This window comes from Podarcis tiliguerta (genome assembly GCF_965153285.1).
Source record: "Podarcis tiliguerta genome assembly, chromosome: 5".
In the NCBI taxonomy this organism is placed as follows: Eukaryota; Metazoa; Chordata; class Lepidosauria; order Squamata; family Lacertidae; genus Podarcis; species Podarcis tiliguerta.
The window spans coordinates 6,552,465-6,569,743 of record NC_139538.1 but is presented as its reverse complement, the minus strand read 5'-3'; the positions used below and the strand labels follow the sequence as shown (position 1 = coordinate 6,569,743).

General features: G+C 43.6%; 1 protein-coding gene across 11 annotated transcripts in view; it reads left to right on the top strand.

Moving 5' to 3' along the window:
- LOC310678313 (cytochrome P450 2J2-like) overlaps positions 1-17,279 on the top strand; it is a 159,981-nt gene that overhangs the window by 25,781 nt on the left and 116,921 nt on the right. For all 11 annotated transcript variants that reach the window (XM_083442129.1, XM_083442126.1, XM_083442121.1 and 8 more), the window contains exon 5: positions 14,974-15,150. In XM_083442129.1, coding sequence (XP_083298255.1) covers positions 14,974-15,150 — 177 coding nt within the window. The remainder of the gene's footprint in view (positions 1-14,973; positions 15,151-17,279) is intronic.

Here is a 17,279-nt window from a genome sequence, read left to right as displayed (position 1 = left end):
TCTGAACGTTGTGGGCCTCCAGCCAGTCCATCCCGAGCACCAGGGGGAAGCGGGGCATAGAGGCAATGTCCAAAGTTCGCAACTCCCGGTGCTGCTGGAGACACAGGACCAGAGGCTGGGTCTCCTGAGTAACGGCACCTGAACGCAGAAGTCGTCCGTCAATCGCTTCCACCTGGACCGGTACTGGCTTGTTCCGAAGTGGCACCTGATGATGGGCGGCAAAAGCAGCGTCCATATAGGAGCGGGTTGCCCCTGAATCTACCAAAGCATGGGTGAGGATCCAGGGCCCACCTGGAGGGTATAAACGTACCGAAACCATAAGATGTTGCAAGTCCATTGGTGCGGGCCCATTCTGTACGGTTTGGGACCCCCGGTAGCTAGGGCCATCAGCTACTGGGGTTGGCGGTTTCCCTGCGGCTGGCGTTTCTCAGGGCAGGACCGAGCGAAGTGTCCACTTCCGCCACAGTAAAGACAGAGATTTCCATCCCGACGCCGCGCCTTCTCTGCGGGGGAAAGGCGTGGCCGCACTGCCCCGAGCTGCATAGGCTCCTCCGTTAAATCAGTTGTGACCGTGGGGCTGCCGGAAAAAGCTGGTGCCGTGAACTGGAAGTGTCGGCGACCCCGGGCCTGACGACGATCCTCCAACCGGTCGCCTATTTGTAGACTCCGTTGAATGAGAGTGTCCAGCGTGGTGGGGCGTTCCATTGTGGCCAACTGGTCCAGTACCTCGTCCGAAAGCCCTTCGAGATACTGGTCCCGCAGTGCCGAGTCATTCCAGGTCAAGTCCTGTGCCAACAGCCGGAACTCCGTGGTATATGTGGCCACCGTGGACTTGCCCTGTTTCAAATGCCGAATCGCCCGGTTGGCTTGACTCTCTTTCTGGGGGTTGCCGAACGCGGCCTCCAAACGATTGCAAAACCCCGTATAGTCTGCCAGCAAGGGGGAGTCTTGCCTGAGTAGCGGCAACGCCCACTTGGCCGCCTGGTCCTTTAACAAGCTAATCAAAAAGTGCACCTTGGTACGGTCGTCAGGAAAGTTCCGGGCTCGCCCCTGAATATACAGTTTGGCCTGGGCCAGGAACATGGGAAAGCTGGCCGGGGCTCCATCAAATTTCTCAGGCAAAGCCACTGGGTACTTGCCCGGAGCCGGGGCGTCGGCCCCAGAAGCCGGTAGGGCTTCCAAGCGTTGCTGAAGTGCCTCAACCGCGTCACTGAGCTGCTGCACGGTGTGAGACAAGGCCTGGTTCTCCTGGGCCAAAGCCACCAGTGCAGCCGCCTGTTCAGCCATGGCCTCTGGCTCTTCCCGAACGCACCCCGACGAAGGGGGAGTGCGGGAGGTGGCGGGAGCAAACTGTGCTGGTCCCGGGGGTAAGGTACCTTGGGTGTAGCAAAGTCCACACGAAGAGGGGCAAGGTCCGAGGCAGAGTGCCGGGCGGTGAACAGGAACGCTGGAACAGGAGGCTGTGCAGGGAACAGGAACACCGGATGGTCGGGAACAGGAGGCCGAGCAGGGAACAGGAGTACCGGATAGTCAGGAACAGGAGGCCGAGCAGGGAACAAGAACGCAGGAAGGTCCGAAGCCAACAACGACGTTGCTCCCGCAACCTGGGGCCGGGCTGACTGGGCTTTTATCCTCTTCTAAGGCCAGGGGCGGTCCCGGCCCCCAGGAGCCCCGCCTCCTCTGGCCTTAAGGCGAGCACTCCTCCTGGGGGCAACCAGTTCCCTTCGCCTCTCTGCTCTAAACCTCTGCAGATCAGGAGAGGCCGAAGGGTTACTGGGCCCTGGAGGAGGCTCACCTGTGGCCACTGAGTCGTCAAGCCTCTCTGGGGCCAGAAGGGCTTCACCTGGGGCCAGCTCCTGATGCACTGCCACAGGTGCAGGCTCTTCAGCATCTAGGCCTGGCCCCAGTTCAGCCGGCCCTGGAGGCGGGGACTCCTGTGCAGGCCGGGATTCCTCTGTTTCATCCTCCGAATCGGAATCCCAGGCCATCACACTTTGACATGGTCAGTCATGAACTCCTGGACCACTGCCTTGCTGACGTGGGGATCCAGGGCACAGTCCTTCAATGGCTGTGCTCATTTCTCTCTGGTCGGGGACAGAGGGTGGCGCTTGGGGGGGAATTGTCATCGTGCCACTCCTTGGTGTGTGGAGTGCCTCAGGGTGCGATACTCTCCCTGCTGCTTTCCAACATCTTTATGCGTCCCCTCGCCCAGCTTGTCCAGTTTTGGGTTGGGCTGCCATCAGTATGCTGATGACACCCAACTCTATCTGTTCAAGGTCCCAGGCCACAGAGAGGTTAGGCTGGCCTCAACCAGAGCCAGGGCTTTTTCGGCTATGGCTCCGATCTGGTGGAACGCTCTGCCACAAGAGACTAGGGCCCTGCGGGACTTGACATCTTTCCGCAGGGCCTGCAAGACAGAGCTGTTCCACCAGGCCTTTGGCCAGGGCACAGCCTGACTCCCTCCTTTGGCAATCCTCACAGAACTCTAGCCCAATGGTTGCCATTAATCTAATCTGAATTAATTTTATAATGAAATGAATTTAGAATGTTTTTTCATTTTACTGTTGTTAGCCGCTCTGAGCCCGGCTTCGGCTGGGGAGGGTGGGACATAAATAAAATTTATTATTATTATTATTATTATTATTATTATTATTATTATTATCCTAAGCTGGCAGAGTTAGAGTTGGGAGAGAAAGGAGTCTGCACACAACTTGGAGTGAATTTAGAGAGGAAAGCTATCAAACCTCTGAAACTTTTCTTGGGAAAAAATGGAAGAAGTGCAAATGGAAGGGCTATTTTTTTCACAACCAAGATGGAAATTTACAGCAAACACAATGGGTTCAGGTTGTGTCCTTCAGAGCAGGAGAAATCAAGCTTGCTCCCTCTTCCAAGTGACAGCCCTGGGGATATTTGAAGGTGGCTCTCATATCTCCTCTCAGTCTCCTCTTCTCCAGGATAAGGATGGGCAGATATTTCTATCTTGGCCTGCAACCCTTTAAGCAGAAATGCTAGAAAACGGCCCTGGAATTTTAAGCATGCAAAGACTCTTTGCATCTTTCCTCATGCCCTGCTCAGAATCAGTCTCTCATTTCGAAGGTATTCAGTTGGATGAGTCAGAGGGAAGAGTGAATTTAGAGTATAAGCTGTCATGTCAGAACCCTCTCTTGGGCTCAAGGGAGAGAAACATATTGCACTCATGAATTTATATGTAAATAATGCTTGTTGTTTAACTGTTGCCAGCCTGACAAGTAAAGATTTATCTCCACCTATTTGTGTAAGACATTTTTTAAAATCACAAATAGCTAACAAAGGTTATGGGCTCAGTCATGGCCAGCAGGTGGTGATAGAGAATGGCAAGAAGATTTTGAAGTCAATCCCAGAAACCAGCAACTCAGCACAGTAAAAGATATTTTTTGCAGATTTACCCCTTGATCCATGTCTGTTGAACTTCCTGGCACAACTTAGTCTCAAAGTTTAGTTCATTAAATTTTACTCTTTTTTCTTCTTCAGTTCATTAAATGTTTAAAGTGTTGGTGCTGACCTTTAAAGCCCTAAATGGCCTCGGTCCAGTATACCTGAAGGAGCGTCTCCACCCCCATTGTTCTACCCGGACACTGAGGTCCAGCACCGAGGGCCTTCTGGTGGTTCCCTCACTGCGAGAAGCCAAATTACAGGGAACCAGGCAGAGGGCCTTATCGGTAGTGGCGCCCTCCCTGTGGAACGCCCTCCCACCAGATGTCAAAGAGAACAACAACTACCAGACTTTTAGAAGACATCTGAAGGCAGCCCTGTTTAGGGAAGCTTTTAATGTATTTTAATATTCTTTTGGAAGCCGCCCAGAGTGGCTGGGGAAACCCAGCCAGATGGGCTGGGTATAAATAATAAATTATTATTATTATTATTATTATTATTATTATTATTATTATTAATAATAATTATTTACTCCCCCCAAAGGACTTTCATTGGTGATATTTTCCAATTCAAAATTCTGAATATGTGGCTTGTTTCCACTTTACACCTGTGAATTTTCACTTACAACACCTTCACTTGATAAGCCTTTCGTTAGTAAGCCAAACGTTCCCTTCTCTTGTAGACGGGGAAGTCAAAAAGCTGCATGCCAAAACACACTAAGTGGTGTCTCAGTGATTTTCGCAAGGAGAGCAGTAACTGCTGCTCTTTTAATCCTTTAGTCACAGGAGTCAGTCTTTCAAGAGGTAGGCTGTTGGCCTCCTCTAACTATTCAGTTTCTGGGTCAGTACTCCGGAACTCTGGTGGCCTGTCGTTTTCCCTTCTGTTTGCACATACACGGTTACAGTTCAAATGTCTCCCGGGGATGGGGAGTTCTGACTGCTTGCTTAGGGCATCTTATGAGCTTTTCTAAACAAGTTTCTGGGCTCAGAAACCTACCCTCCTCCTTCCACCACTTTGATGCTTCCAAAAAACCTCACACAACTGTTTTTACACTGGATTTTTATCCAGACAAATTTGTTTCTTCTGCTTGTCACCCTACAATAAAAAATAAAACTGCAGAGCAAAAAGAGACCCCGAGGGTCGCCCAAGCCATCCCTCTTTTAATGTAGGGAATGCCAACCAAAGCAAAGTAGTAGTAGTTGTTCTGAAGATTTATTGCTTCTCCGTCCAGTTACGCTTCCGCTGCGAGCGTCTGCCAGCTTCTGTTTTCAGCGTACTCAAGGGAGAAAGCAAGCGAAGCAGAATGCACAGTGAAATGTGAGAAGGACAGAAAATCAGTCCAGACGTTTCTTCTAATCTAGAAGCTTTTTATTTACATGCCAAACAGTGAAATACTCCACCAGAGAATTCGGACATCTTTCTCGGCTGAAAGCCGCACTCCAACTCCAAAAAACGAAAGCACTCTTTCACAGCATGACAGCTGACATAATATCCTGGCTCCGTGGAGCCCCTCCCTCAGGCATGAGACACACAAAGGTTAACCCTTAACCACCACACTCTACAGTAGTATAATGGTAGTAGTACAGTGGTGCCCCGCAAGACGAATGCCTCGCAAGACGGAAAACCCGCTAGACGAAAGGTTTTTCCGTTTTGGAGGTGCTTCGCAAAACGAATTTGCTATGGGCTTGCTTCGCAAAACGAAAATGTCTTCCGATTCTTGGGTTCCCCCCCCCCCTTTTTCCCAAGCCCCTAAGCCGCTTAGCAGCTGTTAGCTAAGCCGCCTGACAGCTGATGGCTAAGCCACGTAACAGCTGATCTAAGCCGCTTATCAGCTGATCTAAGCCGCTAATAGCCTTTTAGCAGCTAATCCGCTAATCCCTTAAGCCTTTAATAGCCGCTAATAGCCGCTAAACCGCTAATAGCGCTAATCCGCTAATGGGCTTGCTTTGCAAGACGAAAAAAACCGCAAGACGAAGAGACTGGCGGAACGGATTCTTTTCGTATTGCGAGGCACCACTGTATAATAATTGAAGGCAAATTCCCATTTCTTCCTCAAACAATCTCTGCTGAAAGCCTTCAATGAAGAAGAGTCCATAATCTGGTTAAGTGTTCCAGCAAAAGTGGATCATTTAACTTTTACCAGAATGCTATTATTTCAGCTCGTATCACTGGTGATTACTACCTGTTCAATCTCTGGGATAGAAATTTCAAGGCTGGGGGTGTTCCAAGAAAACTCCTTGGATTCTTGACCAGGGAACGGTGAAGATATGGAGCAAATGAATTTGCCCTGGGCTGAATGAAGCTTGCTGCTTGCAGTTTGCAAAGCACATTTGCAAAGCAACTTCCTCCTGAACATGTTATCATGTACAGGAAGCTGGCAAGACATTGTCATGTCTCCTGTTTCACAATTTTGGGGCTGGAAAAAAAATATAAAGGTGTAAAACAGTTTTGCTTTTCTGAAACTCTCTGCAATAACACTGTCTCCTTCACTTGAGGTCTTTTGTGGACAACAAGTTTAATATGAGTGAGCAGTGTGATGCAATTACAAAAAAGCTAATGCTGTTCTAGGCTGAATCAGCAGATATAATGTCCAGATTAAGGGAAGTAATAGTTTTCTCCTGGGACTAGGCTACATTTGTAAAGATAAAGCTCTTTCTAGGCATTATAACACTATGACACCAGATGGCGCAGTGGAGTCCCATTTTTCGCCAAAAGAACTTCAATGTATGAAGTTTACAATGCATTTAAGAGGGGAAGGATATCAGTAATAAAAATGAATGTGAAGTTACTTTCCAAAATGTATAAACTGTTGCTAGAATGGTATGCTAAAGATGAATAAATTAAATCAGTGATGATACAATAGACAAGAGATATTGGGCATAATATACCATTCTCATCTTGGGAAAAGTTATGGAGGGAAGATTTAAAATTCACATCATACTGTACATAGAAAACTTTGTGAGAATGATGTATCGTGGTATCTAACACCTACTAAATTAGCAAAAATGTATAGAACTGCTACAAATATTTGTTGGATATGTAAAGATAAAGAAGGCACCCTCCACCATACATGGTGACCTGCAAGATAACAAAAGCATTTTGGGAAATGATATATAATGAGTTGAAAAAAATATTTTAAAATAACCTTTGTTAAAAAACCCAGAAGCGTTTTTACTAGGAATCGAAGGTGCAGAAATACCAAAGGAGCAGAAACGACTATGTATGCGACAACAGCAGTGCCGATACTTTTGGCTCTGAGAAGGAAAAAAGATAAAGTCCTTATCAGAGAGGAATGGTTGATAAAAATGATGGACTACGCCAAAATGGCAAAAATGACCGGAAAGATTAGAAACCAAGAAGAATAACTTTAATAAGGAATGGGGAAAATTTGTAAGTTCCCTTGAAGAACACTGTACACAATTAAAAACATTGGCAGCATTGTAACAACACTTGTAATGTAACAAGAACTATGGTAAGAATGGAATTTTAGGAAAAAATGGAGAACATTATATGATGCAGTTGAATGGAATCCATGGAATCTCAGCTCAGGGAAGTCCAAGGATTCAGAGTATCGTATATGTTTATGATTATGACTTTTATTTGAATGTGAATTGTAAAATTGAACAATAATTTAAAAAATACAATGTGTTTAACTGAATCACTTTTTTGATATGTATTGATCCAGCCCTGCTCTGGAGGGTAGGACTCAAATCAATGGCTTCATGTTACAAAAAAGAAGATTCAGAAATAAACATATGGAAAAACTTACTGACAGTAAGAGCTGTTTGACAGTGGAATGGTCTCCCTTGGGAGATTGTGGACTCTCCTCCTTGAAGGTATTTAAGCAGAAGTTGGATGGCCATGTGTCGTGGATGTCTTTAGCTGAGATTCCAGCATTGGAGGGAGTTGGACTAGATGGCCCTCAGGGTCCCTTCCCACTCTACAATTCACTGGGACCCGGGGGAATGCCATGACCTAGAACCAAATGTAGACACCACTGGGGTAAGCACAGCATGTAGGCAATTCGGATCATACATTGCTTTCAGAGAGCGATTACAGTACTAATATTTCTGCTCTAAGTCGGTTTCTAAGAAGCACTGTCCTTGTCCTTCTCCACTGATGGTACTCTAACGTGGAGTCGGAAGCAGTTTTCACCCACAACCCATCCCAAGAACCAGATTTATAAGGATTAAGAAGACCTGTGCCATTCAAGAAGGCCTGTAGCTGGCCCACACTACCAAATCAACATGGCAAATTACAGTAGCATCTGATCTATAAGATGCAAGGCCAAAATGGAGGAGGTGCAATAATAATAATCAAAATATCTTTCAAACGCGGATATTCCACCCCACAATGAAGTACTAACCATAGTCGTAATTAGTACAATCTCTGTTTCTCATTGGAACCTAATGAACCACGAGTCAAGCACATATGTTATGGCCACAAGTCCATATGCCAGGGATCATTGAGGGTTTTGAGGCATGATGGCATACACTGGCTGAACACCAAGGAATGGTGGGAGGTACGACCTGGGGAATTTCCAAGGTATGAAGACTGAGAGCCCAGGGATTGGTGATCAGACAGGGACAGTGTGTGGCAGAGAAAAGTTCAGAAGCAGAAGCAGAGGCAGAAGTAGGAGATAGGAGAGGCCAAGAGGCAGAGATGAGTCAGGCTAGTGAAGGAGCCAGGGTGTCCCCCCTCCTGCTGCAACAAGCTCCCGTCTCCCGGTGTCTCCCAGGACCAGAAGAGGGATGAAGAGGGAGGAGCAGAGAAGGGTGCATCAGTGGAGTCTTAGATAGCATGGAAAGGACCTGGGGAAGGAGGAGAGCTAAACAGCTGTGGGAAGGAGGGGACGTTCACCCCCCACAACCGCCTCATGGGGGCAAGACCTACTGAAAAGAGTTGCTGTGGCCTGGCACCTGTGAGCAGGCCTTGCTTCTTCTAATATTCTAATTATTCTAATAAGAGTTATCTTGTTGTTGTTGTTGTTTAGTCATTTAGTCATATCCAACTCTTCGTGACCCCATGGACCAGAGCACGCCAGGCACTCCTGTCTTCCATTGCCTCCCGCAGGTTGGTCAAACTCATGCTCATCTCTTCGAGAACACTGTCCAACCATCTCGTCCTCTGTTGTCCCCTTCTCCTTGTGCCCTCCATCTTTCCCAACATCAGGGTCTTTTCCAGGGAGTCTTCTCTTCTCGCGAGATGGCCAAAGTATTGGAGTCTCAGCTTCACAATCTGTCCTTCCAGTGAGCACTCAGGGCTGATTTCCTTAAGAACGGAGAGGTTTGATCATCTTGCAGTCCATGGGACTCTCAAGAGCTCTCCAGCACCATAATTCAAAAGCATCAATTCTTCAGCAATCAGCCTTCTTGATGGTCCAGCTCTCACATCCATACATCACTACTGGGACAACCATAGCTTTAACCATACGGAACTTTGTTGGCAAGGTGATGTCTCTGCTTTTTAAGAGGCTATCTAGGTTTGTCATTGCTTTTCTCCCATGAAGCAGGCGTCTTTTAATTTCGTGACTGCTGTCACCATTTGCAGTGATTATGGAGCCCAAGAAAGTAAAATCTCTCACTGCCTCCATTTCCTCCCCTTCTATTTGCCAGGAGGTGATGGGCCCAGTGGCCATGATTTTTTTGATGTTGAGCTTCTGACCATATTTTGCGCTCTCCTCTTTCACCCTCATTAAAAGGTTCTTTAATTCCTCCTCACTTTCTGTGATCAAGGTTGTGTCATCTGCATATCTGGGGTTGTAGATATTTCTTTAAAAAGCAGGGAGACAATATACGGTAATTGGTAAATACATTTATTGTGATGATGGGTTTCAAGAGTAACTCTCACTGGCTTGAAATCAACAGGGGAGCAGAATTTGTAAACTAATGGGAGGCCAGAGCAGGGAAACTGAGGGGAGTAGAAAAGAGGCACGTAGGTGTTTGTGTACAGCATAGTAACAGCTAACTGATATTGCACCATGTACAAGTCTTTAAGTACATGTGGGAGGAGTACAGAGAGCATAATCCGACTTAAGAGTAGACATGATGAAATTGCCTGACATGACTAATTTAGTTTCATTAATTCCAATGAGTGTACTGTGAGCATGATCTTACATAAATAAGCCCCAAAGATCCCAAATTTTGTTGCAGGACTTGCTGCTTCTGTCACTCGTGTGAATGAATCACAATAGGTTCAGAATCCCCCAAGTGGATCAGCAGAAGTGTGTAGAAACCTTTTTGAAATTATGATTTAATCAATTGCCAGGAATTAAAAGAATAATACCAGCACCAATCATTCTGTGTAACTTCAAAGAGCAAGAAGGCATGGCAGGAAGCCTGAGGAGTAGGTGCAGAATGTTAATAAGAGATAAAGCACTGACTCCTTTCCCAGCTGGATTTTCCCGCTGGATATCTTTTTAAATTAAGTGTGGCTAGTCCTCATGCCATCATATGACACATTAGTTTGGGTGTATGAAAACCTGGCTTCAGCACATGTGGAGATTTGGGTGATTATGGCATCTCTAACAAGCACAAAAGACTGCTTTTCTTGGCAAGCTCTTCCAACATCTTTTGGGCATGGACTCATGTAGCAAAGGACTCCTCCAGAAAACTTTTTGATTATGCATTCATCATGATTTGTGCTCATAATAATTTCAAGGTGCATTTTCAATACTATTTATGCTTGCAAAGATTTTGAGGTGGTCACACAGTTTCATTTCCATTCTATCACATCCTTTAACTTTCTACTGAAAACTACATATGCACAGACTTATTTTTGTCGCACTTTTGCAATAGTTATAGTTTCCCCAGACAGCAATAATGCGGTAGTGTTCAGGAAGCATTACAGAAGAACTAACAAAGCGGAATATTCTTGTCAAGAATATGGTGCAGAATTCACCCTCCATAAAAATCCCGCCTGGTGGAACCAGTAGAACTAGTAACTGGTTGACATTACACATTCTATCCTTAAAAACGGTGTGGGGAAAATTGGCTGAATTGGGTTAGTTTGCTGAAACTTTTCAGCATACTGACTAAAACAAATAAATAAATAACCAAAATAAAAACAAAGAAAGGAAAAGAGAGAGAGAGAAAGAAACGCCAAGCCCTCTCTCAAAGGTACGTCTTAACTCTTGTCTCACACAGAAGGGAGTGGACCCTCCCAGCTCTCATCTGGGTGCTTCCCTTTCTTCCCCCAGTCTCCCACCCTGGGAGATCTTTCCTTCTCTGCCTCTCACACAGGGTCTTTCACTGGCCAGAAATCAACTTCATTCTAAATGCTCATTCCAGTATGATATCCAATTGTATTCCGAGATAATATCCAGTTGTTCCTTGTTCTGCTAGGTGATATTTCCCCCCATCTTCAGCCCCAGACATTGCTATGAGTCAAGAATAGTCCTCTTCCAATCCAGGATGATGACTTTATCTTTCTCCCCCCCCAAAAAAATCCAACCTTTCCTCCATGTTTGAAAACAATAAATCCTTCATTTTTATTTAAACAGGAAACTCTCCACTGTAGTCATTTATTTTTAAAAATCCATAGTTATTTACTTGTTGTATATTCATTATTTTACACCCGAGTTTATATCTAGCGATCCCATTTCCTGTAGGGAAATTTATCAAGAGAAAAAGAAAAGAACTTCCATTTCTACCACTTCCATTCTTTTCCCAATAGGGTCACCAGAAGGTTGATAGGTTTTTCCTCTAAATTCCCTCCAAATTATACCCAGGATCCTATCTGCATCATCTTGTAATTCTCTGCTTTAGAGAGACTAAGCAGCTCTTACATGCAAAGGCATGAACTTCAGTAAACATGGTTTGTTCTGAGATGGCAATTTTTCACATTGATTTCTGTAAGAAATTATTTCTCACTGATTTTTCGTAGGTATTTTATTTTCAAATGGTCACACCTGGAGGCAAGAAAGACAGTTTGGTGTAGTTACTATGTGGAAGCTGGGGCTGGGGAAGAAAGGAATGGAGCACCAGATAGCAGAGGAGGCCCATCAGCTTGTGGAAGTTTTGCACGTTTGCACGTTCAAAGGGTATGTGATGATGGTGCTGAGCTGGCGTATGAAGATATATTTGTGTACTACCTCTGTCCATTTTAGAAAGGAATGTGATATGTTTTTCTTGGTTCCTAATGGAGATCCCAGCAGTTACTCTTGGCCACCATGAACTCCCACTCTCAGTATGAACAGGAGCAGCTGAGCTAACATTAGTATAACTTTATTTTGCAGGACAACCACTTGACCCCTCCATGCCCATCACTAATTCAGTCTCCAACGTGATATGTCCTGTGGCTTTTGGGCACTGGCTTGCTCTTGAAGATGAACGGTTCCAGAAGCTGATGGAAGCCATGGATTTTGTCAGAAAAAAAATTAGGAACTTTTGGCATATTGTGAGTAGTTATTTTCATTTCTCCTAAGCCAAACAGGTCCCCCTGAATACCACAAATCAGGGCCTTAATACCACAAATCAATATTTTGGAATCCATTATGATAGAGGATAGAGGGTTGAAGAAGTGAATCCGGTTTAGATTGATCTGAGATAAGGGCCACTTACTATCTCACCACCTGCTCAATTTCTTATGATTATCATTGAGATAAAATAAAATAAAAAGCATGAGTAAGAAGACTTTGTCCACCACAGAAGACTCTTTGGAGGAACGATGGGATAAAAATGGAACAATGACCTTCAGAACAGGTCATCTAGAGCCCACCAAAGGGGACAGAGGTGAGCAAAATAATCTTTTCACTACGGGAACTACCGTATTTTTCACTCTATAAGACGCACCAGACCATAAGACGCACCTAGTTTTTGGAGGAGGAAAACAAGAAAAAAAATATTCTGAATCTCAGAAGCCAGAACAGCAAGAGGGATCGCTGTGCAGTGAAAAAAGCGATCCCTCCTGCTGTTCTGACTTCTGGGATAGCTGCGCAGCCTGCATTCGCTCCATAAGATGCACACACATTTCCCCTTACTTTTTAGGAGGGAAAAAGTGAGTCTTATAGAGCAAAAAATACGGTACATACCTTTGTTGCCATCATGGAAAACTAAATGTGTCTACTCTCTACTGACTTAGCAGTGGCAATGATGATGGTGCCTATAGTGAGGCCCCTGCAGCCAAAACCTTGGCTGGATTTTTTTTCATGAAAGAGAGACTTGCAACTTAAGCACTGTCCCTACTGCTAAGGAAAGCAGCTCCCTCCTGTATGACCCAACTAAACTCTTTTTCCAAACTTAAGTTCAGTTCTCCACATTTCTACATCCCTTCCGGATCTTTTTTTAAAAAGTACTCATGAAACTTCATCAGCATTTTACTGCTAATTTCTCCTAATGTACACACATGTGTGCAATTTTGCCTGAAGCAAGGCCTGTGTGTTATTTTCACTATTGTATGCATTTTTAGGCACACATGACCGTATTATCTGCATTTCCATTTTTGTACGCATCACTTGACTGGGAAACCACAGACAACTTTATATCAGTGTTCTAGGCACATTTGAAACAAGGAATTTCATTAGTGTGAGCAGTTTCTGACTTCTGGGCACAGTTCTAAGCCTAAAATTTCCTTTTTTTAATAATAATATTTATTAGAAAATTTATAATTATAAAAGGAAAGACAATAAAGAAAAACAATACATAAATTCAACAAACAATACGTCAACAATAAAAAAGTACAATACAACAATACAACATAAGGAAAACAAAAACATTTAGACACACATCCAATTTTCATATCTATATCTTTCATTTGCTTATTTCCTCGACTCCCTCGCACCTCCCTTTTTTGTATTCTAATTCAAATTTGCTAATTCAACAAATCCTTTTCCTCTTCTTCAATTTTGTTCTGTAATTTATCCTAATAGAATTTAACTTTAAATTTTTCACTTTAACACGTTAACCATATTCATGTAATTCTTAATAACACTTCTGCTAAAACCATATAACTTCATTCCAATATTCTTCTAACATTCATTAATTTTACAATATTTCTGTACATATACTTTAAATTTTTTCCAGTCTTCCTCCATCGACTCTTCTCCCTGGTCTCGGATTCTGCCAGTCATTTGCACCATTTCCATGTAGTCCATCAGTTTCATCTGCCATTCTTCCCGGGTGGGTAGCTCTTGTGTCTTCCAATACTTTGCGATGAGTATTCTTGCTGCTGTTGTAGCATACATAAAAAAGGTTCTATCTTTCTTTAACACCAATTGGCCGACCATGCCCAGGAGAAAGGCCTCTGGTTTCTTCAGAAAGGTATGTTTAAAGACCTTTTTCATTTCATTATATATCATTTCCCAGAAGGTCTTGATCCTTGGGCACGTCCACCAAAGGTGAAAAAAGGTACCTTCCGTTTCTTTACATTTCCAGCATTTATTGTCGGGCAAATGAAAAATTTTTGCTAACTTGACTGGTGTTAAGTACCACCTATAGATCATTTTCATTAAATTCTCCTTTAAGGCATTACATGCCGTAAATTTCATACTGGTGGTCCATAACTGTTCCCAGTCAACCATCATAATGTTGTGTCTGACATCTTGTGCCCATTTAATCATAGCAGATTAAAATTTTCAATGCTTTCGCTTCCATTGGTGACAACCATCTTGGGGTTTTATTTTTAAGCCTAAAATTTCCGATTAAAACTGCAGAGTGGAAGGAAAGGAGGACCTTTTTCTGCCTCCTCACTTCCAGCCACTCTTTGAAGACTGGAGAAGAGACTGTCTTAAGAATATTAGGAGGTCAGGTAGGGCAAGCATGGCTTTGTTTTTTACAGTATTCAGATGAGGACTAGGCCATGTGAAAAATGAATATAAGATTTTAGCTGCAGTTCATTCATTTTCAGCTTTGTATTCTTGTTTTTAAAAAGGCACACCTAAACATTCTGTTGCTCCACCCATAATCTAGGTTTAAGGTGCCATTTAGCTCAGAGCTTTCATATCTCAGTTTCTAACACTGCTTTATATCAGTCCAACTTTAATTTTCTAGCTCCTTATGTATTCAGAAAATGTAAGTAATTGATCTTTAATGAGAAAACAAGGAAGGAGAAAAAACACCCTTCTTCAAGGTTTAGTTTTTTGAGATGAAAGATCAGAATTACCAGTACTTGACTGACAAACTGGAAGATTTAATAAATACAATTAAAAATTAAAAAATAATAATGAAGAAGTGTACATTTCCATTTGTGTATTAGGCAAATTTGGTTTTAAATGTGAACTTACTTGAATTCCCCCCACCCCCACCTACCATAAAAGGCCACTAACTTGTTCCAGGAGGGGTCCTGTGATTGTGCCCAGTTTTGGAATGATGCCTGGGAGCTGGGGAAATATTTTGAGAGATAGTTTTCTTTCACATTTTCATCTAGGGATAATTCATAGAACCCAATCATTGTGAGATTCCAGAAAAGCGATAGACACCTTCCTTCTTCTTAGTGAGACTCAAACTAATATGCTAGCTCTGAAGAATAATGCAGATCATTTTTTATAAGTGCAATTCCAAAGCACAAATGGTTTGAACAAGCTTCCTCATGGTAATGGCAGCATTTCTGCTATCTTTCCTTTAGCTTTGTGAAATTCTCCCATGGCTCATGAAACATCTCCCAGGGCCCCACAAGAAGGCCTTGTCCTGCATGGAGATGTTGCTTTCATTTGCAAAGGAGGAGATAGAGAAGCATAAGGAGAATCAGTCTCTGCATGATCCACAGGATCTCATTGATTTCTATCTACTTCAGATGGAGAAAGTAAGTATCAGCTTTGACGCTGAATACTGCTCATCCAAGGAATCATTACATTCCCTGTTATAAGTGAATACTAATCTCTTGCCTGGAAACCAGCATCTTTTTTCCTGAATCTCAGTTGAAAATGGCATTGAGTTCCCCCCAAATATTTCTCATAGTCAATTTAGTTGCTAAGGTGGGTTGACATCCATCCATTAGCATCTATAGAAATGGCTAGGAAATGTGAGCTTAAAGGACTGGAAACTTCAGTGTGTTAAGGGGTCTTGCTTTGGAGCATTCCTTCTGTACATAAATTATTTTGGATTGATGTTCATCTGACATTCAAATGTGGACTGAGAAAACAGAAAATCCTACACAAAATGCTCTTAAACTAGAGTATGACTTCAAATCCCCATCTCATCCATCTTCACATACTAGAAAGGCCAAAATATAGTTTCATCCTTCCCTCTTTGAACAATGCTTATCATGATGACAAACGAATGGTTAAATATGTTTAGTGTTAAGTAAACATATTTTTGTTTTTAGTGTTAAGTAAACATATTTTTTGATATGTTTTTGAATTATGGTGCTGGAGGAGACTCATGGGAGTCCCATGGACTGCAAGAAGATCAAACGCATCCATTCTTAAGGAAATCAGCCCTGAGTGCTCACTGGAAGGACAGATCGTGAAGCTGAGGCTCCAATACTTTGGCCACCTCATGAGAACAGAAGACTCACTGGAAAAGACCCTGATGTTGGGAAAGATGGAGGGCACAAGTAGAAGGGGACGACAGAGGACGAGATGGTTAGACAGTGTTCTCGAAGCTACAAACATGAATCTGACCAAACTGCGGGTGGCAGTGGAAGACAGGAGTGCCTGGCGTGCTCTGGTCCATGGGGTCACGAAGAGTCGGACATGACTGAACGACTAAACAACATTTAGTTTAGTGTTTAGTGTTAAGTATCATAATTGTCACATTTTTATGATAATTATTCTTTTCAAAAAAAGGGTGGGTGCGGCGATTATTGGTGAAAAACCAAAGCATGACCCTTAATCGAGGAAACAGTGTTTATGAAGAAACATAATTATGTTTATACAGTTTTTGGTGTGATTAGGATGCACAGAATATGTGTGAACAGGTACAGTAAGGATAATAGGTAGTCTGAATTGGGGCAAGGCATTCTCATGCACACTTACAATGCCCTGTGACCATTATGTGGTGAATGCTTTGGGAATGATTTGAAAAAAGGAGCTCTACTATTATATGGTGGTGACCATTAGGCAGTGAAATATGTAGCACACATTTTGAATATCTGCTGCCAGAGTTTCCGTTGGATCCCTCTCTTCATGCCAGTATTGGGTTATTATGCCAACCCACAGATCCTGAAATCTAGCACCAGCAGCTACCCTTGTAAATACAGAAAGTGTGTGTGGGTTTCTTGTCATAACCAGCCATGAAGCAGAGGGCCGGTCCACCCACAAGGCAGGCTGTGACAGTTGCCTTTTACAGCAGAATGCCAACAGGAGGCATCTCTGGGGGTGTGCTGCCTTGCCATCTGAAGAATTAGACGAGCAACCACAGACTCCTTCCCTCATGACTATGAGAAAACATTTAAAGGGCTGTCCAGAACAAAGGTTCTCTATTATTGTTGCGCTCACTAGGAAATAGGTTACCTAGGAGCGAAGAACTAGGGGCTGAGGTCCCTTCAGTGCCCCTCTAAAATATGTGAAGGGGCCTGGCTCCGCCAAAGTTCATGGCAATTGCCATTCTAATGGTGGACGTGAGCCACATTATGTGATTGATTATGCAAGGTGGGGCTCACTTGCCCCCTTCCTCATATATTATTCAAGTTGGCACCCCTGATGGATTGCAAGTAGCAAGTGCTCTGTGGCAGTAGCAATTGTACTGCACTGTGGTTCGATTCAAATGCAGGTAAGAAGTTTGTTGGCTTTTGCAATTGTAATGCATTTACTATCCTGGCCCTCATTGCTGGATTAATAAGAGCTTGAACTCAGAGTTCTTTCTGAAGGCTTTGATGCCTACATCAGATTGGTACCTTCCCAAGGCACAGGCTACAAGGAGTAGCAATTCCATAAGAGGGAAAGATATCCATATTAAATACCAGATGACTCTCGGGGTACTGGGAGTAGA